Here is a 25,702-nt window from a genome sequence, read left to right on the forward strand (position 1 = left end):
GTAGGAACTCGCAAAGTTACAGCCAGTCAGAAGTACAGGTGATCCCTGGACTTGCAACTGGTATCTGAAGTGGAGGCAGTTTTGTGGGACTGAGTCCTTACCCACTAACTCTGGAAGTTAAGATCAGAATTGAATTGAATTGTTGGACACCCAGTTGGTATCAGTGAATTAGAAAATTGAAAAATTGAATGTGGGTATCAGAAGTGGTGTCAGAAAAAAGATATCACAGAAGCCAACATAATTCAATGAGCAAAGAACAGTCTTTTCAACAAACAGTGCTGGGACAACTGGCTATGCACAAAAGAATGAAGTTGGACCCCTACCTCACATCATATACAAAAATTAACTCAAAATTGATCAAAGATTTTTAAAAAAAATTTTTTTTAATGTTTATTTATTTTTGAGACAGAGAGAGACAGAGCATGAATGGGGGAGGGGCAGAGAGAGAGGGAGACACAGAATCGGAAGCAGGCTCCAGGCTCTGAGCCATCAGCCCAGAGCCTGACGCGGGGCTCGAACTCACGAACCGGGAGATCGTGACCTGAGCTGAAGTCGGACGCTCAACCGACTGAGCCACCCAGGCGCCCCTGATCAAAGATTTAAATGAAAGAATTAAAACTATAAACTCTTAGAAGAAAACATAGGTATGAATCTTTATGAATTTGGACTGGAAAATGGTTTCTTATATATGAACTACATGCTCAAAAAAAGAAAAAATACGCATTCTGGACTTCATCAAAATTAAAAACCTTCATGCTTCAATGGACACCATTAAAAAAGTGAAAAGACAACCCATAGAAAGGAAGAAAAAAATTGCAAATCATGTATCTGATAAAGGTCTTATGTCTAGAACATATAAAGAACTCCTACAACTCAACAGTAGAAAGACAAATAATCAATTTTTTTAATGGGCAAAGTATATGAATAAGCATTCCTCTAAAGAAGATATTCAAGTAATGTACACGAGAAACACTCCTACATACACATGCCTGCATACGGATGCTATTGATTACCTAAACCCTCAGTTACTTTATACCTGCCAGGTCCTCTGTCTCCATCTGGTTTTCTCCCTCTAGATGTCCCAAAGATATCAACTTAACACTTCAAACCCAACCTTTCAAAAATGAAACCCATTATTTTCCTGATTCTCTGTCCCCATGGCTCCAGCATCCAACCAGGGGTCAAATTAGAAAGTTAGCCATCGTTTGCTTTTTTTCTCTTCCTCAAGACCTAATGCAATCAATCATCAAGTCTAAATAATTTTATCTCCTATCTCTCAGTCCCTGCTGCTGCTCCCTCAGTTCAGACCACAGCCCCTCTACTGTACTGGCAGAACAGCACCCCAAGCAGTCACACACCTCTGGCCGGACCTCACTGCCTTGTTTTTTAGCTGTAGCCCAGTGCCTAGCAAAGAGACCTTGTACAGAGCTGGCAAACATGAGATATTAGTTGAATACATGGCCAAATAAAATGGAGAAGAAAAATAGAATATTAGAAGCTGTGATATGATAGTAAAGTGGGCTTGACATTAATATTCAACAAATTAATGGGACAAATATTAAGGATGAAGCATCAAATGGGTAACAGAATCGTAAATAGTAAGCAACCTGAGGAATCATAAAGAAACAAATTATGTTGGATAAACCTGAATTATGGTGAAAAAGGTATCATATACGTTACTCATTTGATACTCGGTATTATGTTTGTCACACTGTGTTATGAAAACAGCCTTGTAAAATTGGGGCAAATTGACCAATATGAACATACACAGCATGAAAAGAGACAGGAATAATGGAAATGGCAGGAAATATGTGAAGAAAGGTTTCCAGGAAATCACTGCCCTTCTATGTGATCATCTTTAAAATCTATACAAGTGATTAAACCATTATACAGTCAGGATTTTAAAAGTGAATTTAAAAAAAAAATTTTTTTTTTAACGTTTATTTATTTTTGAGACAGAGAGAGACAGAGCATGAACGGGGGAGGGGCAGAGAGAGGGGGAGACACAGAATCGGAAGCAGGCTCCAGGCTCTGAGCCATCAGCCCAGAGCCCGACGCGGGGCTCGAACTCACAGACCGCGAGATCGTGACCTGAGCTGAAGTCGGACACTTAACCGACTGAGCCACCCAGGCGCCCCATAAAAGTGAATTTTTAAAAAAATTTTTTTAATGTTTATTTATTATTTTTAAGAGACACAGAGAGAGACAGAGAGTGAGCCGGGTTAGGGCAGAGAGAGAGAGAGACACAGAATCTGAAGCAGGCTCCAGGATCTGAGCTGTCAGCACAGAGCCCAACATGGGGCTCAAACCCACCAACTGAGAGATTGTGACCTGAGCTGAAGTCTGAGAGATTGTGACCTGAGCTGAAGTCAGACGCTTAATTGACTGAGCCACCCAGGCACCCGAAGATTGAAATATCTTATTCCTCATATCTCAATGGTCATTTAAGGAAGAAAACTCTGCCCTTCTCTCATTTTCCATTTTGGACTGAGATTACGAGACAAGACTTATCTATAATACTTGACTCTAATAAAAAAGATACTTGACTCTATAATAAATGTTGAATTAAATGGAGATACTCAGGGTGCTTGGGTGGCTCAGTCAGTTGAACACCCGACTCTTGATTTCAGCTCAGATCATGGGATAGAACGTCGCATCAGGCTCCATGCTCGGCGTGAAGCCCGCTTGGGATTCTCTTTCTCTCTCCCTCTGTCCCTCTCCCTCACTTGTGCTCTCTCTCTTGAAAATTAAAATAAAATAAAATAAAATAAAATAAAATAATAAAAGAGATACTTACCCAAAGCCTATAGCCACCCAGTAGTTTCTGACTCCCTGATGGGGCCCCACCATAGGCAGAATGTCAGGAGAATAGGTGATAGGACCATTGACAATATTGATGATATCAGCCTTTTTCAAGACTGGAACCATTTCCATGGCAGCTTCCACATGTTCCATAATTCGGTCAAGATCAGACTCAAAGAGCTCCTTTCCAAACCCTGAAGAGACATACCATTGTGGTCAGGATGCCACAATTGCCCTGACAGGTATTCCAAAGTGACTTAAGTCTGAATCAGTTTACATTTAAAGATGGTCTTATGGAAGGTATTTCTTTTTTTTTTTAAGTCTAAACTTAATATTCACTATCAACAGATAAGTACCCATCACATTTCTGAGAATAATAATTTATTTTTGTTGAAATAATAAAATCATGAAAGTTAATCCTCTTAATAATAAATATAAATCTAGGTATATCAACAGTTTTCAACATGTAAACCAATCATAATTTTAAAAAACAAACAATAATTGGTTTGTCAAGAGAGAACTTTTATCTTTTAATTAACCCTAAAAGTCTGATCTATCCTCCCAGTTAAGGGCAAATGGGAGCTTGCAAAGTCATGTCAGGACACAGGGCATAAACAGAAAACTACTCCAGGATCTAGAATAATGGATGCTAGATGTCTTTTAGCTCTCAGCAGAGAAAGAATGGCATGGAGGCCTCCTCCCTCACGCCCACTCCCATACGTATTTGAGAGCTAGATTCTTAGAAAAAAGTCAGGGTCTTGAAACACAATAATTTCCTCATTCGTAAAAGGTACTGTGATGGAAGGCAGGACCACAGATGAGCCTGTAAAAGAACTTCTCCACCAATACTGGTGACTTTCCCACACAGCAGCCAACCAGCTTCTTGTTCCTCCTGTGAAAAGCATGTTGGGTCAGTTGCACGGAGGCCTGCAGACCACGAGGGTTGGACCAGGACATGTACGCGCCCAGGGCCAGCTAACAACCTGGCTCTCCCTCCAACTTGGAATTTGGAAATTTAAATATTTGTTCAACATTTATTTGGAAGATGGGGTGCCTGGGTGGCTCGGTCGGTTGAGCATCCGACTTCGGCTCAGAGCATGATCTCATGGTTTGTGAGTTCGAGCCCCGCATCGGGCTCTGTGCTGACAGCTCGGAGCTGGGAGCCTGCTTCGGATTCTGTGTCTCCCTCTCTCTCCGCCCCACCCCCTGCTTGTGCTCTGTCTCTCTGTCTTTCAAAAATGAATAAACATAAAAAAAATTAAAAAAAAACAAAACATTTATTTGGAAGAGAGGCTGCCAGCATGAGGGAAGAACAGAAAGGAAGGCTCTCAGGTGGCCATCAGCCCTCCTGAGATCAGGAGCTCTTCCATGCAAGCCCAAATGTGCAGAGCCAACTCAACAAAACAAAAGCCTTCAGCTAGCTGGCCCAACTTCTCTGGAAGGCAGTTTAGTGATCATTCGTGGTCACATGGGCATATGTGTATTGAGGAGTAGGGGAGAACTTCAGTCCCTATCCCAAGTAGCTTATCAAAGTATAATTCTAGGAAGTACAATTTCCTCCATTTCTTTATATCCCCTATAATATTTCAGTGCCCCAATGACATTTTAGTACTTTCTATAGGTTGTTTTGTTTACCTCCTTAGGCAACCTCCATCTTTAATTTAGCTCTGTAGAAATGTTTCATGAAAAACAAAACGGGTCCACCTCCCTTACAGAAACTATGGTTCCTCCCGCTTCACATAGGGCTTTTCTACATTTATTTATGGAGTAGGGGAGGGCATCAGTTTGCAGGAGCAACCTATCCTGCTCTGTGACAGACTCTTGACGCTTTCCTTCTTAGTAGGCCGGATATCCTGTCTCTGCTACCAGCCATGTTTCCAACCGTCAAAGCACAATATCGGCTATATCCTAATCTGGAAACTAGACCAGGCAGGTGAGAGAGTGAGGAAAAAGTGGGGAGGAAGAAGGTTGGTGTGGGCAGGTGAAAAATTACCTGGAAGCGGAAGATATGTTTCTTCAGCTTCTCCATCACCAACTGCCTCTTCTCTCTTTCCTTACTTCCTGCTGTGATTGGTGAAAGGGACATGAGAACAGAGCTGACCTCAAACCCCTCACCTCCAGCGTCCCAGGTATCCAGTAGTCTAATGTTATGGTGTCATCTTAGTCTACAGCCAGCCCCCGCCACAGAGAAGACAAAACATATGTGCCTGACCTGCACACACTTGCATTTGTGGAACCCACCTGGAGGGACTCCATTGGTGACCCACGAGTCCTGCACTTTCATTTTCTCCTGACTTTCATATGGACCAAATAAAAGCCCATCCCTTTCCTGTCGCAGATAATAGGATCCTTCCAGGTCACGGAGCACAGGGAGTTCTCGTTTCAAAGCTTTCACTTCAGGGATAGTTGATGTCACAACATATTGATGCTGGACCGGAATGAGAGGGTGTTCTAGTCCCACCATCTTACCTACTTCACGAGCCCAAAATCCTTAAAGAAAAAAAAGTCATTTTAAAATGTTACCACATACGTAAACATACTACACCTGACACGGATATGGCAATTTATTTTCAGATAAAATATTGAGAAGACTTCAGTACTCGTGGAAAGTCTAAAGAATGTGATAACAACTTTAAATTTTTTGTCATTACAAAACTGAACCTGGGGGAAGAGAGTATTTTACCTGCCCCAGCGTTTTGAAGACACCTATAATCTAACAGATATATACTTGTTTTTCAGGAGTTTGTAATTCCTGAAAAAATATTTTGTCTATAAGCAGAGGCAGGCAGGAAAACAACAACACACTTATTTGAAGGACAAACCAAACAACCCAAATATATAAAGTGTACAAATGTTGATAAGAAAGACAGTAATGGACTGACCCTACTCCTGAAACAGAAATGATCAAACAATAAAGGGGCCTGTGTTGATCGGTATAATAATTGTGCACAAGAAAGCCTTCCAAGTCAATCCCTCTATCCCCCAGACCCTCCTCTCCCCACATTACTGATGCCTAAGATTCTACAAATACAGAATTGTTCTGTTAACTTAAATTTTGAAAATGTATATACTTTGGGAGAGATAGCACAGTAAGTTTTATCTGTTATTGTAAACGCTTGGCTAGAATACATCTGTAAGATCCTTTCTTGCAACGGGCATGAAGGAACCATGAGTCCAGTAAGTGGGAGTACCTATATGAGAATGTATCTCAGTTCACAGTGCGTACTGAGACTGTCTTACCGGTGGGGATGAATGTATTTTTACCTTTGCAAAAGAAAAAAACAGATTGTGGCTGAAAGGACCCTTGATTCTCCCCCAGCTGACTCTTCAGTACACAGACGTGGAGCTAAAGTCCAGAGAAGGAGAGAGACATGCCCAATGTCACACTGGGAGACCTTGGAATCATCATACCTTATTGGTTTTCTTCCTATGGGAAGATTTTGTTTTAAAAATCCAAGACACCTTCACTTGCATAAAGGTATTTTAGAATCTAGAATGATTATTTGGCAGGGACATGGTGTTGCTTGACCCATCAGCAGATTATTTGGGGGAAGGAGGTTCTATTTGCTTGTTTGCTTCAGAATAACTTTGAGTAATCGTTCAAATGATTGGAGAATCTTATTTAAGTTATTTCTTTAGAGGTTGCACTCAATTTTTTAACCATTTCTGTTTCTGCTTTTTTTAGGAATCTAATAAAGAGTTCTGAAGCCTATGTCATTATGAGGTTCAGAGCTAAATACAGGATCATCGATTATGAATCAGTCTGGGAACCCAGACTATGCACCCTATGTGTCAAAATTTATTTCTACTGGGGTGCCTGGGTGGCTCAGTCGGTTAAGCACTGGACTTCAGCTTGGGTCATGATCTCACAGTTTGTGGGTTCGAGCTCCACGTCAGGCTCTGTGCTGACAGCTCAGAGCCTGGAGCCTGCTTCAGGTTCTCTGTCTCCCTCTCTCTCCACCCGTCCCCAACTTGCACTCTGTATCTCTCTCTCTCAAAAATAAACATTAAAAAAAATTTTTTTTAATTATTTCTATTTTACTATCTAAACGTCATCCTTGGGCTTTGTTGTTTTGTTTTGGCCTAATGGCTTAACAGGCCATAAGTGTTTGTTTGTTTAATATTTATTTGTTTTTGAGAGACAGAGAGAGAGATAGAGAGGGAGGGAGGGGGAGAGAGAGAGAGAGAGAGAGAGAGAGAGAAAACAAGGTGGGGGGGAGGGGCAGAGAGGGAGGGAGACACAGAATCTGAAGCAGGCTCCAGGCTCTGAGCTGTCAGCACAGGGCCTGACGTGGGGCTCAAGCTCATGAGCTGTGAGATCATGACCTGAGCTAAAGTCAGATGCCTAACTGACTGAACCACCCAGGTCCCCTGGCCATATTTGTTTAATAGCCCCCTAACTGGATGTCTATTTGCAAACCAAAAATCTTACTTGTGGGCATTAGAGCCTCTTGTTGGTCTTTTAATAATTTACAGATTTAATTTATTTTTGTTAGTAGGAAGAAGTGAATTTTCAATGGAAGAACTTTGTAACAAAATATAGGAAAGCCATAAATGCTAGTTATATGCACCACAGCAGATTTAAAATATAAAAAGCCAAAATATTTAGCCTAGCAATTCAAACCACTCCAGTATCCTCAATACACTTATTTCAATTAAAAGCATAAATTGAAGAAAAAAAATTCTTTCCTATTCAAACATATTTATGAATCTCTGAGTCTAATTGCTTGCTTATTAATGCACTTGATCATTAAAATACAGTGGGAACATATGCGTAAGTATTATAGAACTATATGATTTTACACTCCAAAACAAGCCCAATGCTGTTTTACCCTATGGTGGTGGTGTTTGTTGGCATTTTCTTCCTCTTTCTGTCAAGCAAGTTAACCTAAATCTGGTGTGGTTATAATTCAACTCTCGCTACATCACACACCCACCAAGTTCAAAGGTAAGAGAGACAAATATGGAAAAATCACTCAAATCTACCATTATGACCTGAGAAACAACAGAAGAGTCAATAAAAATAGTTATTGGAAATGGCTTCTGTTTTTTTTTTAATGCAATGATTAATAGAAATAGAGTTAAAATGAAGAGTGAAGGTTCATAGACAAGTTTACTTGTACAAGGTGGTTTATACGGTGACAGTGATGGTTTATACAGTGGCATTCTCTGATGCAGAGTGTCAGGCAAAATTAAGCAATTCTCTTTTGGCCGAACACTGGGCTTCACGTTGGCATGATCCAATCATATTTCTGATTTACCATATTAAGAAAAGTCTTAAGTAAAGTTTATAAAGTTATCTCAGGCTTAATGAGTCAAGAAGAAATGGAGTCAAGAGAAACATTCTTCACCATGCAGAGAAAAAACTTACATGATAATAAAATATCTTCTGCTCATGCCCCTGAGCAGTTTCAGGTACCAAAGGCAAGTTAGACTATTTTATCCCAAGAGGTCAGAAGTGTCCAAAACTAGTTTTCAGCTCTGCTTGCTCAAGAATAAGGTTACTACAGGGTGCCTGGGTGGCTCAGCCAGTTAGGCTTCCGACTTGGCTCAGATCATGATCTCGTGGTTCCTGGGTTCAAGCCTCACGTCGGGCTCTGAGCGTCAGGCTCTGTGCCTGACAGATTTGACAGCTCAGAGCCTGGAGCCTGCTTCAGATTCTGTGTCTCCCCTCTCTCTCGGCCCTCCCCTGCTTGTGCTCTGTCTCTCTCTCTCTCTCTCTCTCTCTCTCAAAAACAAATAGACATTAAAAAACAAAGTTAAAAAAAAATGTAAAAGAATAAAGTTACTACGTTCTCTCTCCTCTAGGAACATCTATGTAATAGTGTTTCTCTAAAGATGTTTTGCAGACCATCTGGAACAGACACTACAGTACCTGGAGTACTTGCTTAAAATAGAGCTTCTGAGTCCCCACCCAGATCACTTAAATTAGAATCTTTTGAAATCTGGGAAACTTTCCACAGCAATTCATATGTACATCAGTTTGAGAACCAAATGTACCAGCAGAATGGGTGCTGTGTGACAATGGAACAAGTGAAAGGAGGTGGGTAAGGTTAAAAGCCTGTGCCCAGAAGTTATAGCAAACTGATGCTGGTGTTCCCGGGATGGGGTGGTGGGAGGGGCAGATAGGATTTCAAGGAAACAATTATAATCATAATTATTAGACGTATTTTTTCTAGTGCTTACTGTGTGGTACTGGTTCTGTTCAGGATACTTTACATTAGCTACTTACCAGTCATAACAGCTTTCTGAGATGAGAACTATTCTCTCCATTCTACAAATGAGTAATTTGCCCAGGTCACATGGCTGGCAATACATGTGTCTCTGGGCCAGAGAGCCCCATAGACCTGGACAATGCTGGAAACACATCAGCAAATGGATACATTTTTTAAAAAATTTTTTTAAAAATTTTTTAAATGTTTATTTATTTTTGATAGAGAGACAGAGCACAGGCGAGAGAGGGGCAGGGAGAGAGGGACACACAGAATCCGAAGCAGGCTCCAGGCTCTGAGCCGTCAGCAAAGAGCCCGATGCGGGGCTCAAACTTGTCAACTGCGAGATCATGACCTGAGCCAAAGTCCGACGCTTAACCAACTAAGCCACCCAGGCACCCCAAACGGACACATTTTTACTTTTAGACTTTCCTTTTCATGAATATACTAAAGACTCAGCTGCCTTCTGTTACGACTTCACATAAAGAAACTTCTAGCAGGTTATGGTACAGTTGAGTACCATAATGGTGGTGTTTACGTCTTTTATATTTCGGTCACATTTCCAAGTCTATATCCTGGTTGCTTTAATTAGATTTCAGAGCTAGCCTGAAGGCCTTGCCTGAATTTGTGAGACATCCTTGTCTCACTAAGTAACTCTGGGATACATCTGTCAGCCACGCATTCTCAAATCACGTTAACACAACGCTTTCTGCAGATGCTTTATTCATAAAACTGATCTCTGTTAATTTCAGTTCTAGAAGCGAGCATACCCAAACCTTTGCCCTCAGTTACTGAGGCTTACCTTCTATACTGCAAATAAGGTGTTTTTTTTTTTTTTAAGCAGACTTACAAATAATTAAACACACACTTCTCTACACCTTCCATGGACTACAAATATGCAATCAGTTAGATTTTCTCCAGTAACTTTTACCCAGTGGAAGAGAAGAGGTCGAGGAAGAAAACAAACAAACAAACAAAAAAAAAACAAGATTATGGGCCAGAGATACGATATGCATGAGATAAAGAATTGAACATTGAGACAGCACAGTTCTTCACACAATTTTCAAGAAGCAGCTGCTTGGCTTACCAAAACCTGAGGATGCAAGAGGGAGTAGATGTGGCCAGGTAAAACGCCTCCGGAAGAAAGAACAAAGAAGGGCATCCTGGAGAACAATCCAGGCTGGAGAAAATTAGGTCCCATGGAGCAGTAAATGCAGGGCCACACTATCAACCTAATTCCAGGGATTTCTTTCCCAGGCCGGCACCAGAAAAGCTGTACTCCAGGACCTCCTGCCATAGCCCTCCCCCACTCAACCACACAAGATTTCACAGTTGCATGGAAAACTTCACCTGGTAACCACTGCCCTGGGTTTAGGTCAGATGTCTTTGAGAATTATTCTATCTTTATCTTCAGTGATTCCTTATTCCTCACAGTTTATGGTTTAGAAAAAATTTATTACAGGAGTGCCTGGGTGGCTCAGTCTGTTAAGCATCTGACTTCGACTCAGGTCATGATCTCGTGGTCTGTGAGTTCAAGCCCCACATCAGGCTCTGTGCTGACAGCTCAGAGCTTGGAGCCTGCTTCAGATTCTGTGTCTCCTTCTCTCTCTGCCCCTCCCCAGCTTGCATTCTCTCTCTCTCTCTCAAAAATAAATAAATAAACATTAAAAAAAAAAGAAAAATGTATTACAGTGGCAATGAATTATGTAAATAAAAGCTTACCATCTTAGGAAAACATCAAAAAATATGTTAAATTAAGTTCTTCTACATTATTTCTCAAAATATCAGTTGGGAGTGTGTGGCTGCCTGAAGCACTGTGTTGAGAGACATGGGAGAACACGCCCAAGCCCATCTGAAATAAGTGCAGTGATCAATTAGTGATGTCTGGTATGGAGGTCAGAGTGTGTTTCATCTGTTTCATTTGCTATCACTATAAAAACAGTCTGATGGATTTAGACAATAATTTTGTGAGACCATAAAGTTCCAAGATTACAAGCAATCCTTGCTACATGCAGAAGAAAATATGAATGATTTCATTGCCTTAGATCTTCTCACAAAATTTAGATCAGTGATGCCCAAGGATGGTGATGGGTTACCAGATAGGGATTGGGGTGGGGTGGGGTGGGAGGCAAAGCTCAAAAACAAAGCAATGTTTTGTTCCTTTGCTTTTACTGTGTAGGCAAGTCCTTTTACATTATTTTGAATTTCAAATCATATTAAAGAAAGCATAAGATTTTTATGCTTTTCAAATGGAGGGCATGCATTAGAAAAATTCAAAAATACTAACTTAAACTCTTAAATATAATTTGATCTGATAAATAATAAAGATTGGTTTCATTTTATAATTTAAGTAATGACTCCAAGAACAGACCACAAGAAAATCAGTTACTGGCTCTTGCTTACTTTGGGTTTTAAATTAACCACTATGAACTACAGGTAAATACAAATTATTAGTCCAGTTCAGACTGCATAAGCATTTTCCTTTGCACAAGAGCTTACTTTTGTATGTCTGATAATTGAAAATGACTTCACAGGTAAATGACCTGTTGGAAAGTGTATTAACTCAGGAATCAAAAGACTCAGGTCCAAAACCTGGCCCCAACATAACTCTGTTGCTTTGCCAAGTAACATGACATTTCTGGAACTTGGTCTCCACAGTGGAAAAATGGGTGGGTTGTGAGATTAACTCAAATATCCCTTTTGACTTCACTAATCTGAGTCTAAATTGTAACAGAACAATGTAAAAAATCAAGGTTATGAAATAGATTTAATAATGTTCTGAAAGGAAAAGAGTTAAACATTTTTTGACTGAAGTCAATGAATCAGAAAAGGATGAGAGAGCACACAAATGATCAGATCTGCTCCCAAAAGTAAACTGAGAACAAAAGGATGCTCACGAATTTGAACACTAGACTTTGGCTATTAGAATAAAGAATGAGTGAACATAGAAAAAGCAGCATCATTAGCAAAAGATGATCTGGAGCAGAAGAAAACAGAGAATGGAGAAGAACACCAACTTTCTATGGGTAACCAAGGACAGGGTGGCATCTCATACACCAAAAGCAAAGTGATGGAGGGAGGGCTTTGTAGCTTAGAAACAGACAAAATGTTCACCTTGGGAATGTTACAGTGTTCCCTAACAATGTACGTAATGTAAAATATTAGATATTACTCTATGGCCAAATATCTTATTTCTTTGCCACTTGAAAAAAACCTACTAATTACACATATATTGAATTATATATATAATGCTTACCTGCAGCATTCACAATTCTATTCGCTCTCATAGATCCCTGTGGTGTTTCAACATCCCATGTTCCATCTGACCTGGGTATCAGAGAAGTCACCGGGGCAGGATACTTTAAAAGGGCACCATATTTCCTAGCCCCAGCAGCTAGGGCCATAGTTAGAGAGTAAGGATCAATGTGACCATCTCCAGGATTATACAGTCCAGCTAAAATCTAAATCGATCATAAAAGAGTCAATATTTAAACAAATACATATCCATTATTCTGTGTAAAACTGGACTGTAAAAGTGTATCATGGCATCAGATTGATCAATCTGTACTTCTTTTCCCTTTATCAAATCTCAAACTAGGACAGGATTCACACTGAATGTTAAGTAGACAGGCTACTTAATAGAGGTTTGCAATTGTCTCCAACATCCATTCTCACCCCCAACCCTCATGGCAATGTAAACTGAATGTTTATGTAGACACATGGCCACTAAGAACAGTTTCCAATAGTTGGCAGTTATTAGTTCCAACTGGTAGCTAAAAGTATTACTAAGTTTTGGTCAATGAAATATAAATGAAAGCATCATGTGGCAGCTTTCATGAATTATTTATTTTTTTAAAGCCACTGGCATATGCCGTTTGTCCTTTCTTCTTTGCCCTTCCTCAATCCCATTGTCTGGAATGCAGACATGACAGCTGGAGCTCTAGCTGCCATCTTGGAATAAGAACACAAGAATCACACCCTAGGAATAACAGCAATGATCTAGAAGGTGACTGGGTTCCTGAAGTCTTTGTGGAAAATAGCCATCATTCAAATCCTGCACTGCCTTACTGAAAGAGAAATTATCTTCTATCTTGTCTAAGCATTATCATTTTGGTTTCTAACATTTTCAGTTAATCTAATACTAACTGATCAATTATTTATATTGAATTGTTTAATACTGTTAATAAATTCACTTGTTAAATATATGTAAGTGTCAGGAAAATGTATACTTGATTTAGTCATTCAACAGCTTAATACCTGAATACCTATGCTATGCTAGAACTTCAGTCTGGGTACCATGTGGAAACAAAGAAGAATGACAGTCTGATGAACCGAGTTGATAGAAGGAACACTGTGCAGTATTATACTTAGGTCTCATCCATTCAACAGAAATCTACTGAGCACCAAACAAGGAGCTTTTGTCAAGAGTCTTTTCTGCATCTATTGAAATGATCGTGCATGTTTGTCCTTTATTCTATTAATGTAGCATATTACATTGATCGATTTTCAGATGTTAAATCAACCCTGCAACCATGGCATAAATTCCACTTGGTCGTGCTGCATCATCCTTTCTAAATGTTGCTGAATTCAGTTTGCTAGTATTTTCTTAAGGACTGTTGCACCGATATTCACAATATGTCCTTCTTTTCTTGTCATGTCTTTGTCTGGTTTTGGTATCAGGGTAATAGTGGCCTCATGGAAGGAGTTGGGAAGTTTTCTCTTCTATTTTTGGAAACATTTGTGAAGGATTAGTACTAATTCTTCTTTAAATGTCTAGTGGAATTTACTAGTGAAGCCATCTGGGCCTAATCTTTTCTTTGTGGGTAGCTTTTGATTATACTAATCCAATCTCTTGTTATAGTTTTAGTGCAAGAGACTTGTTTTGATTTTAATGGAATTCATATTACTGTAGACTTCCAAATGTCATGTTGGTATTTTATAATGGATATGTCCTCATTGAAGTAATCCTGTATTTATTTGATTTGGCACCCTGCCCCAGACCCAGAGAATACTCTTCCCACGTATTTCCATTGTCCAATACCTTTGAGAAAACACTGTGACGGTGAGGTCTTCCAGCAAAGCACTCCGAGGGTGACATATAAACACATATAACATATTCTTACATGGGTGGAATTTCAATGCAGACGATGCAACGCGACATCACTCTGCCACCACGCTGTCATCACACAAAACTATAGACAAGAGAGTGCCAGCAGCCTATAAAGAGTCAGGAGGGCAGACAGCCCCAGCACCCCCTCAGTGATACAAGGTGCTGCTACAGTTCAAAGATGTTACAGGCAGTCACTAGGGAGAAACTTTAAGCCTCTATGTTCCTCGACAGCCTCACCTGGTGGTATACTTGAGTAGTGAGTACAAGGGAGTCTGAGAGCCTGGCTTCAAGTCTCTGCTCCAGCTCTTTCTAGCTGGATGAGCTTGGCTCCATTATGTAAACTATCTACACTGTAGTTTCCTGTTTAGTAATAATAGATACTGTATAATATTATTGTGAATATTAATAAAATTATGCCTATGAAAAGCTTAGCATAGTAGTACCTGGTACATAAATCTGTGCCATAGTGTTATGTAATACAGTGTTAGCCATTCTTACTATTCGAATGGGAGTATTGACTAGCAAAACAAAAAAAAATGGTTAAAACCAGATAAATATCTGGTATGGAGCCTATTGGCAGTACAGTTATGAGCTAGAAGATATTTATAGAGCAACATCGCATGGCACCTCTAAATTCGATTTTGTAAAAAGTTTCAATAAGACAACCTTTCTCTCTATATATTTATCATACCAGGTCATTGTTTTCTCTGAAGTTCTCAACAGAAGCTTATGTATGGAAACCCCTAGGTCTGGGGGACATAGTAATAAAAAGGTATTGAAAATGTCTCGTGAGTTGTCCCAGGTAGAAAACATTTTTTCATTACTTTTTTATTTAATTTGGCATACGTAGTAGCCCACCTTGTTACGTACCCAAATTCTAGCATTAACCATCTGATTTCACCATTCAAGACGTGTGCACAAAGTTTTTCTACCTTTAATAAGCTTCTTAAAGTAACTTTTTCTACTCTTAATTCAAGTTAATGGATGGCGAAAACACCCTTAAGATAAATACCTTATTCATGTTGAGTAGCGGAAACATCTCTTGAATTTTTTCAGGCTCAATAATATACTGCTCTGTTGCATGCCAGCCAGTCCGAGTCATCTGATATTTAAATTCATCTACCCTTACAGGAGTGGTAGCGATTCTGATACTCCCTGGCTGATGGAACCCCACCACCTGTGACAATAATGCCAAGACAAACACATACATAAATCATTATTTGGCATTCAAACATGGTTCTCCTTCCGCACAATGAAAACGCAAGTGTGTAAGAAAAGAGATGGTCTATGCCGTGCAAGAGATAACTGTATCAAATAGTTGCCTCTTACAAAAAGACGCTCATTCAGCAACTATTTACTAATTGTCTCCTCTGTGTCAGACCCCATGCTAAGCCACAGAGATGCTGTTAGAAACAAGAAGCAAAGACCCTGCCTGCATGGAGTTTATGGTCTACAGGGGAAGGCAGACAGCTGAAAGCACAATTATAATAACACGGGATAGTGTTCATGTACAGAGTAAAAGAAAACTATGTGACAAAGAGAAAGACAAAGGATTTGAGGAAGGAATGTAAAGAATCAGAATGTTGCAGTGATGAGATCTCATGTGAAGTGAAAACAACATTCATGCGACAGTTCTTGATGTCCTTCAGTTGGCCAAGGACTCAGCTAGGCCCTAGGTTACAGAAATAAAAGATCTTCTCCTTGCCCTCAAGTTTTTCATAGTCCCAAGGGAAGATCAACCAGTAAAGCAAATGCCACAACAGGGAGGGGCAGGGGGCAGGAGGGAGAGATTCGTGTTAAAGGAACGTTGTAAGAACATACGTATGTTGTTAGAACCAAGAGAAGTGCCCTTAGCTGTCCTGACTGGTGGGTGGGGGAAGTCAAAGACAGCTTCTCAAAGGGGGTGACCTCAGGGAAGGGTAAAGGGTGAGTGTTGAGATGGGGCCAGAGAAAATGTTGTTTCAGGCAGAGAGCCCAGCACATTCCAGAGCTATATGTAATTAAGATTAACTGAAGCGTATGAGCATAGCAAAGAGTGGCAAGGGAAAACGTTGGAAAGGCAAGCAGGGTTCACTTGATGAAGACTCTCCCCCTCTGGCTTTTGGCTGTGGGCCCTCTGATAGTTTTAGGCAAGGAAAAATAGCATGAAAAATGTAAGTAAACTTCCATCTTAGCCTATGGGTAGTGTTTGCCTGTGACTTTATTTTGAGAATACTAATGTAAGCATGAGAAGAGATAAAAATAAAAGTGAGGGGCTTTTAGTGAAGTACTTTTCAAAGCTGTGTGACAATCTTCAGGCACGGCTATCAGATCCTTTGTAATCCAGTTGCTGAAATACTCTGATTTCTGAGTTTCTAGATATAGTAACTGATGAAAGATATTTTTGAAAGCTGCTTTTTATCCTTTCCTTATTTAAAAAATCAAGAAGAGTGGTGAACTGCATGGGAAATGTACTTCAAGAAATTAAACCAAAAACAGAGCAAACTCGAGGGGTTCTTACCTTACACATTCGTTAGATTTCTCTACCACATTAAACATTTCACATGCCATTAATGTCACTACACACATGATAATATGTCCAAATTCTTCAGAAATCTTACACATTTCTGAGAAATCGACCTAAAAGAAATTTCAAGTTAAATACATTTACCTGTCCAGTTTCCTCTTCCAATTTCTCATAAAGTTTGATGCTAGCATAATGTATCTTCTTCAAGTTTATTCCAGGATGAAAGTAAGTTGTTAAACCTGCCTTAAAACGAGAAGGAGAGATAATACTTAAAAAAAAACTGTCATTCTCTAATTTTTTTATTTGGGTATAGTTGACACACAGTGTTACATTAGTTTCAGGTGTACATCGAGATTCCACAACTCTATACATTCTGCTCTGCTCATCACAAGTGTAGCCACCATCTGTCACGACGTAACACTATTACAGTACTGTTTACTATATTCCTCACACTGTACCTTTTATCCCCACGTCTTATTCCATAATCTGGAAGCTTGTATCTCTCACTCCCTTTCACCCCTTTCACCCCTTTTGCCCTCCCCCTACTCCTGCCCTCTCTGGCAACCATCAGTTTGTGCATTTGTGGATCTGTTTCTGCTTTTTGTCTTTTTACTCATTTGTTTTCTTTTTTAAATTCCACCCATAAGTGAAACCACATGGTATTTGTCTCTCTCCATTTGACTTGTTTCACTTAGTATAGTACCCTCTAGGTCGATCCATGTTGTCACAAATGGCAAGATCTCATCCTTTTTTATGGCTGCTTAATATTCCACTGTATGTATATGTGTGTATATATATATACATCACCCTTCTGTATCTTGGCTATTGCAAATTATGCTGCAATAAATATAAGAGTGCATGTATCTTTTCAAATCAGTGTTTTTGTTTTCTTGGGGTAAATACCTAGTAGTGGAATTATTGGATCATATGACATTTCCATTTTTAATTTTTTGAGGAACCTCCATACTGTTTTCTACAGTGGCTATACAAATTTACATTCCCACCAATAGTGCACAAGGGTTCGCTTTTGTCCATATCCTTGCCAACAACATTCTCTAAGTTTTAGTACTTTATCTGTTAAGCAGTAATTTATTGCTGGCAAGAAACTGAGAAGCACGAGCCAGCTCTTTGACATGAGAACACATCAGCTCCAGTTTGAGCACACCGGGGCATAAAACTCATGGTAGAGTTATGAGAACCAATCTGAACCATATAAGTAATGTGAGAGTCAGCCAATGAACATATATTTTAAGTCCCTAAAAGTTACTAAGGAAAGAGTGTTTGCAGATTCAGAAATGGGATGATTTAGAGGAGAGGCTTAGTAATATATGCTGCTAAGAAGAATATGGGGAGGGGGGTATATAACATGGACCCAAACCAGCAAATCATGTGTGTTCCCATGAGGAGAAGGAACATGGACTGGCAAAGTTTTCCTTGACCCAATCCCCGCCATTCCCTTAAATGGAACAGCCCTCCTGTTCCCTTTCCCGAAATTTCCAAAATTCAAGAAAATTGGAAAAGAAAATTCAAAAGAATTGGAAAATTCCTGAGAATTAGAGCCTGGATAAATGGTGAACAGACTTTTGTTGAAGGTTAACCTGTGTGATAAACATTGATTATACGCCACAAATATTTGCTGAAAAAAATCCTTATGAATTACAGTCACAAAAAATATTTAAATAGTAGCATGCCAAAACCCTTTTATTAATTCTGGCAAATGCAATGTAGTATCCAAAAAAAGAATTCTAAGCAATTATATGAAGCAGGTTCTCTCAATTAAGTATCTGGGGCCCCATTTTGCAGCTAATTTATCCTGGAAAGCTCATCAGAACACAGTCTGTTCAAAATAAAATCTGTTTAGGAAGGATTTATAAGGTTTTTCTATGATAGTGGTAGGTTATTTGGTTCTCCTGAACTCAAAAGCACCCCATTGATAGTTCATTAATCATCCTTTATGGGCCAGAACCGTGGGGCTTCTATTAAATACTTGTTCATACATCTGAACATATGCACAGCTTTTTGTTTGTTTGTTTGTTGTTTGTTTTTGTTTTCTTGAGAAAGATCCTGGCTGAGCTTCAAGGTGCTCTCACAGCCAAGTGCCATTCTAACGGAAGTGCAAGTCAGGCTCTTTCACTCTCAAATATTCCAGTCTCCGTTACATGCTCAGCTATCTCATTTGAATACAAGACTTTCCAGATCATTAATGGAGACTCCCTAACCTTCGGGTGTCTGCTAGATATGTCTTCCGTATATCTCCTGTCAGTTGAAAACAATGATATTCATAAGCAGTGGTGTAGGGTTCCATTCACCATATACTCAAGATCCTCTGAGCTTAACCTGGGGTAAACCAGACCACCAAAAAATTGTATATCTACACTACATCAGTCCCCTTCTTCCCCACCCAGAAGGCTATCTTCATAGAATTATAAATTAATAATCTTGCATTGGAAAGAGTCACATGGGTTAATTTTTGCAAAATTGTTATTCAAGACATTTAGCCCAATGAACTTTATTTAGGGAACAAATTCTTCTAGAATTCCTAGTTAAGGAAAAGTTAGTCACTCTTACTAAAATGGTATACTTATTTCTACCGAACAACTCCTACTCCCTTCACTTCCTTGCTGCTAAGACAGTCAGAAGTAAGTGCTGGGCTTAATTTGTTTCTCAGGTATAAAAATTATACTTATTTTTTTTAAAGATTTTATTTTTTAAAGTAATCTCTACACCCAACGTGGGGCTCGAACTCATAACCCTGAGATCAAGGATCGCATGCTCCACTGACTGAGCCAGCTAGGAGTCCCTTTACTAATGTTTTTGTACCCTGTATTTTTTATCAGCTAGCTTTTCTCTTTTAATCTGTGTTTAAAATCTGGGGTCACAGCAATTGCATTACTAGGAATTTATCCAAAGGATACAAAAATGTTGATCTGAAGGGGCACATGCACCCCAATGTTTATAGTAGTGCTACCAACAAAAGCCAAATTATGGAAAGAGCCCAAATGTCCATCAATTGATGAATGGATTAAGATGATGTGGTATATATATACAATGCAATACTACTCAGCAATGAAAAAGAATGAAATCTTGCCATTTGCAACAATGTGGATGGAACTGGAGGGTATGATGCTAAGTGAAACAAATCAGTCAGAGAAAGACAGATATCATGATTTCACTCATATGTAGAATTTGGGAAACTTAACAGATGATCATAGGGGAAGGGAAGGAAAAATAAGATAAAAACAGAGAGGGAGGCAAACCATAAGAGACTCTTAAATACAGAGAACAAACTGAGGGTTGATGGGGGTGCGAGGGTGTGAGGTGGGGTAAATGGGTGATGGGCATTAAGGAGGGTACTTGTTGGGATGAGCACTGGGTAATATATGTAAGTGGTGAATCGCTGGGTTCTTCTCCTGAAGCCAAGACTACACCATACATTAACTAACTTGAGAATAAAAAAACTTTTTTAATAAAACCCCAAAATTAATTAATTAATTAATTAATGAGTAATAAAATCTGGGGTCAAATATATCTGTGCTTTTTATTGTAAGATTTTTTTTTTCTTAGAGACAGAGAACGAGCATTCGAGTTGGAGGGGGAGAGAATTTCAAGCCCCAAACAGGGTCTGACATGGGGCTTGATCCCACAACCCTGGGATCATGACATGAGCTAAAACCAAGAGTTGGATGCTCAACTAATTGAGCCACCCAGGTGCCCTAATGTAAGATATCTGAATGTAGTATCATGCGTGGTATTTATTGTTAATTTATGCGCCAATCCTATGACATGGAATGTAAGAAGGGTACAATGTGTTTGTGTTCTGGGCTTCAGCAAGGATATATTAAATGGGAATTTTGAAGAAGAAAACATTGTTCTTATCCTTCAAGATGTTATGGCCTGACTGAAGTCTTGAAACTTTCATGTACCAAACAATGAAATCAAGAGCACATGATTAAGTGCCAGAGCATTTAGAGAAAGACCTAAGAACTGAGAGAAGAGAAGGTGCTAGAATAGCCACAAGTCTATAAGGAGGACAGGAAGGGGCTTACCTTTTATTTGAGGAAAGAAAATGATTATTGTTGGAAGAGAAAATAAAAGAGGAAAGATGAAACAGAGACATGAATAATCATTAGGAACTATAACTCTTTGAATAAAATAAGAATTATGAATCCTTGTTGATTAAATAAATACATACGCAAATAAATAGGGAGAAGAAAAATCTCTTCCTTACAGTAGGCTAACAGTGAATGAATATGAAAGGAAACATGGCATTAGAAAACCATCAACTGTCACTAAAGCCAATGATGCTCTATGTATTTAATAATCCTTTCTGCTCTTTCGTGAACCTCTACAACCTCAAAAAGCCCAGTGACTGACCTCAAGCCATCTCCATGCACCCACGTAAAATAAAAAAATGTTTAAGCAGGGGCGTCTGGGTGGCTCAGTCGGTTAAGCATCCAACTTTGGCTCAGGTCATGATCTCCCAGTTCATGAGTTCCAGCCCCACGTTGGGCTCTGTTCTGACAGCTCAGAGCCTGGAGCCTGCTTCGAATTCTGTGTCTCCCTCTCTCTCTGTCCCTCCCCTGCTCGCACTCTCTCCCTCTCAAAAATAAATAACCATTAAAAATTTGTTTTTTTAAGTTTAAGCATACCCACTAAAATACGTGTATATCTTTGTTCCACGTGATATGTAAGTATGTATTATACTATATTAACAGAGATCATAAAACATACAAAGACAACTTGAAATGAATTAAATATTGTAAATAATTTTCATTTTATTTATCGTGTAGAAAAGCTTTCACATTTTAAAAATTTGCTTATTTAAGAAAGGTTTTGAGTTTTTAAAATTTATTATATGGAAAAGCTTTTGAATAGTCAACTTACTTATTAATATTTTAGTAAATCTAAGTCACTAACATGCTTTGCTACTAAAATATATACAGGATGAACCTTGGTAAAACAGCAACTTGAATGCCTAATCCTAGGTTTGTTCTATTTTGAGACTGGTTTGAATGGCTCTGATGGCTGAAGACGCTACCCGGCAATGATGCAAAGGTCTACTTTGTAGAGTCTCCTGGGAAAAGGAGACTCTCTGGGCTGTACTCTGTGCATCCTGACACCACTTCCTCCACCCCAATCACCACTCACACAAAGGTTTCTTTTGAAACTTGACTATTAACATTTCATGTTCTCTTGTCTATCAGTTGTTATAAGCAAATTGGAAGGTATTGGGTTTTTCTGTTTGTTTTGTTTTGTTTTGTTTTGTTTTGTTGAGAAAGAGAGAGAGCACACAAGCAGGGGAGAGAGGCAGAGGAAGAGAGAGAGAATCTCACGCAGGTCCCACGCTCAGCACGTGCCTTCAATCCCACAGCCCTGGGATCGTACTGAGCGGAAACCAGGAACCGCTCAACAGACTGAGCCACCCAGGTGCCCCACGTTTTTATATTTTAAATAAATGGGTACAAACCCCACTTAAACTCACCATTTGGGAAAATTTTAGATACATTAAAAAATTTATCTCTTGTATATATGAGAGTTTTTCTACATGATGCATATCATTTTGACCAGAAAATCTATTGATGATACCAACATTTCCAAATATTCCTTTTCAAAATGTACCCTTTCCAACAGGACTATTTTGCAAAAAGCAGTCATTTCTCACCTATACCATCAGCTTTACTTTGAAAGCATAGATTGCATTTATTGTCTTGTATGTGTCTGCTATGTGGTATTTTTTATATGTATCTCCTAATGACTGGTAGCCATCTGAATCACTATAAAGGTCGCCAAATTTAAAACACTGGCCTTTTTGTAAAAGAAAAACTTTGTTTCACTAACCCTTTTAATTACTGCATGAGTAAACAACAAACCTCCATGGAGCACAACACCTTCCAGTTCATTCCCTCTTCCTTTCATCACAAATTCTATTATTTAAAGCCCTGTCTCAAAGCCCTGTCTATATAAAATGCATTGCAACGATGATGTCCTATAGCACGTGATCTGCAGTATGTCAAGGTAGACGAAAGACAAAAGAAAGTACGAGGCTGCCTCTGTCGTGGTGTGCCAACCTTTCTTTTAGCCAGCCTTGAAATCATACCCAGTATGTCACCTGCATCAAAGGTAAAGGCTATTTATAAAGACTAGTAAAGCTTCCTCCCTTTCTTACATTTGTAGATAAAAATAAACAGAAAGTTCCAATATTGTCTTCCCACACCCCAAAAAGATCATCCTGCATCTTTAGATCTTCAGTCCTCAGTTCTCCAAAACATTCATGTTGGCACCATCCCCAAGGGCTGCCTCTCCTGGGGATCCCATGCTCCAAAGCTGCCTCTCGCTCCATCTTCTCCCCTTTCTGTCCATCCTACATGAAATGCTCTACATTGGTAGTAGTGTTACCTGCTGACAAAGCAGTGTTGTTAAAATATGGCAAAACCTCAGGGTTTTTAGATTTGTGACCCCATTTTTATTTTATTTTATTTTTAATGTTTATTTATTTTTAAGAGAGAGAGAGAGAGAGAGAGAGAGCATGGGCGGGGGAGGGGCAGAGAGAGAGGGAGACAGAGCATGAGCGGGGGAGGGGCAGAGAAGGAGGGAGACACAGAATCCGAAGCAGGCTCCAGGCTCTGAGCTGTCAGCACAGAGCCCTATGCAGGGTTCGAACTCATGAGCTGTGAGATCCTGACTTGAACGGAAGTGGGACACTTAACCAACTGAGCCACCCAGGTGCCCCTATTTTATTTTAAAGTGTTTATTTATCTTGAGAGAGAGAGGGAAAGAAAGAGAGCATGAGCACAAGAGAGTGACAAAGAGGGACAAAGAGAGAGGGAGAAAGAATACCAAGCAGGCTCTGCACTGTCAGCACAGAGCCCAACTTGGGGCTCGATCCCACGAACTGTGAGATCATGACCCGACACTAAATCAAGAGTCGGTGCCGTAACCCACTGACCCACCCAGGCGCCCCAGTGTGACTCCATTTTTAATATTCACTTTGCAAGCTGTGCCTTCCTCACTAAGCACTTGATTCCTGCACTTTGCAGATATAAACCTTAAGTACATGTTATACTTCAGTGAGGCTGCCTTGATTTTTGTAGTCTGCTCCCTTAGCTGGTTCCCCAAACTTCTACATTCTCATATCTGCTCCAAATATTTCTATGTTAAAAATTCCCAATATGTAGAATTTCTTCATGTTGTTCCTCACAGGTAGGCTTCCCTGACTTGCAAAAGGTCCCGGGACCGACTTCCCAGGGCAACCCTCTTTCCTTTTCCTTTATTCCCAGTGGGCCAAATAACCTGGCTTCTGATGCCCAAGTCCATCTTGAGCTCGCACTGCATGAATCTCATTTTGTAAACCATAGCGTAAACCTTGTGCACAAAGCAGGAGAATGCCTTTTCCACTCACTCTGATAGCTCTCTGGTTAAAGAAGACATATTTGGCACAGTTAACATTTAACCAGAAGCTATCATCTTAAAAACTTTGCCCACTTTTCTCCAAAAAACTTAGGTTGAGTATGTTGCTTTTTTTTTTTTTTCATTCATGAAATGTCTAAGAAGTAATAATGCAGGGAATCCAGTAATCTATTCTAAAATGTAGGTCACATCAAATCAATGAAATTTAAATGACCAAATAAGTAATTAAAATATTAAGGTGTATGCCCTGTTTAACAACCCAGAAGTATTAAAAGGATATAAGCCTCCCTCTCAAGATATCTCCACTTGCTTAAATTTCCCTCTGCCTACATGCTCTTTGCTGGACAGCGTCACCAGCACCTCATTCCCTTCTTGCTGGTCTCTGCTGAGATGTCACCTCCTCAAGGTAGCCTCCTGACTCCTTCACCCCTCTACCCCAGTTTACTCTTCTTCGAGGCACCGATTACTCCCAGGCATTGTTTGTTTTCTGTTTAGCACACCAGAATGTGGCTCCATGAGGGCAGGGACTTAGCTTTATTCACTGCTGTGTCCCCACCTCTCAGACCGGGGCTGGTCTGACACAATATAGGCTCTCAGTGAGTATTTGTTGAAAGGCTGAGTGACTGTCCACGAAGGAGAAGTGCCAGGAGAACTACAGGAGAAATTCAGGCTTCTTTTTGCGTGATAATGTGAAGCCTGAATAGAAAGTCTAGTTCGGGGAGGGGAGAAGGGCCCGGAGTTTTGGTGGCTTCGCAGACCCCTCTCTCCAGGTAGGAGGAAGTGAGTTGAGGGACAGGGTGAAACAAGAGACAGTATGCCTGTAAAGGCTCTGAAATTACATTCAGGGAGGACCAGGTGCCTGGACCTCCCTCTCAGACCCAGAAATGAGGGGACTGGAGGGAAAGGAGACAGGGAAGAGGAACTGGGCTTGGTGTGACTTTTCTAGGAGCTTCCATCCAACCATAAGTGTAGTCTGACTCTGAGACCACAGGACCCAGTGGCCAGGTGGGCTTAAGTCTGGGCTGCGGTTTCCCCTGATCTCAACAGGACATAGGCAGCCCTTTCAGTGCTTAACACCCCCCAAACCTTGAGCAGGCTCTAGATTCTAAAGTCCCTGGAAAGCAGCATTTCCTCCTGACTTAGCAGAGGAAAACTCACAACAGAAAGGGACGGTGAGCAGTGGCTAACACTGCCCAATTCCTTCTCCAAAAGAAATGTGTACCGACAGTCACAAAAACTTCCTCTCTCTTCCTTAACTGACTTCAGAAATCATTGATATGGCATAATGCTATGAGAGCAGTGTCAGTCACTTCATTCACCTGAGTAACTTTCCATTTAAGCCCAATTATTGTGTAGTGCTGGAATAATTATTTGTATTATTAAGTCTGCCCAACGGAAGAGGCTGCGTGTTAATTTACAACACAAAAGCAACATCACATGTTCTCAGCCCTCACAGTTCTCAGCCTCATGACACCAAGCTGTTGTCTCACAGTGCAGCATTAAAATCATAAATGAAACTAAAAAGACCACAAAACCCAGGTGAGGGGAATTTAGTGCAGGTCTCTGGCTATATGTGCAATCATCCAGCTACATCCTTCCAGACAAAAGCTAACATTTGCTAAACGTTTACCATGTGTTTAATACCTTTACACATATTAACTCAAT

At 39.9% G+C, this 25,702-nt stretch overlaps 1 protein-coding gene across 1 annotated transcript in view; it reads right to left on the reverse strand.

The window, feature by feature from the left end:
* Positions 1-25,702, reverse strand: part of DMGDH (dimethylglycine dehydrogenase) — a 68,225-nt gene that overhangs the window by 40,763 nt on the left and 1,760 nt on the right. Inside the window, exons 3-7 of the mRNA XM_049648588.1 lie at positions 16,775-16,873; positions 15,137-15,301; positions 12,271-12,475; positions 5,044-5,292; positions 2,798-2,996 (exon numbers count right to left, since the gene is read on the reverse strand). Of these exons, the coding sequence (XP_049504545.1) occupies positions 2,798-2,996; positions 5,044-5,292; positions 12,271-12,475; positions 15,137-15,301; positions 16,775-16,873 (917 nt within the window). The remainder of the gene's footprint in view (positions 1-2,797; positions 2,997-5,043; positions 5,293-12,270; positions 12,476-15,136; positions 15,302-16,774; positions 16,874-25,702) is intronic.

Source organism: Panthera uncia, assembly GCF_023721935.1.
Source record: "Panthera uncia isolate 11264 chromosome A1 unlocalized genomic scaffold, Puncia_PCG_1.0 HiC_scaffold_17, whole genome shotgun sequence".
Lineage (NCBI taxonomy): Eukaryota > Metazoa > Chordata > Mammalia > Carnivora > Felidae > Panthera > Panthera uncia.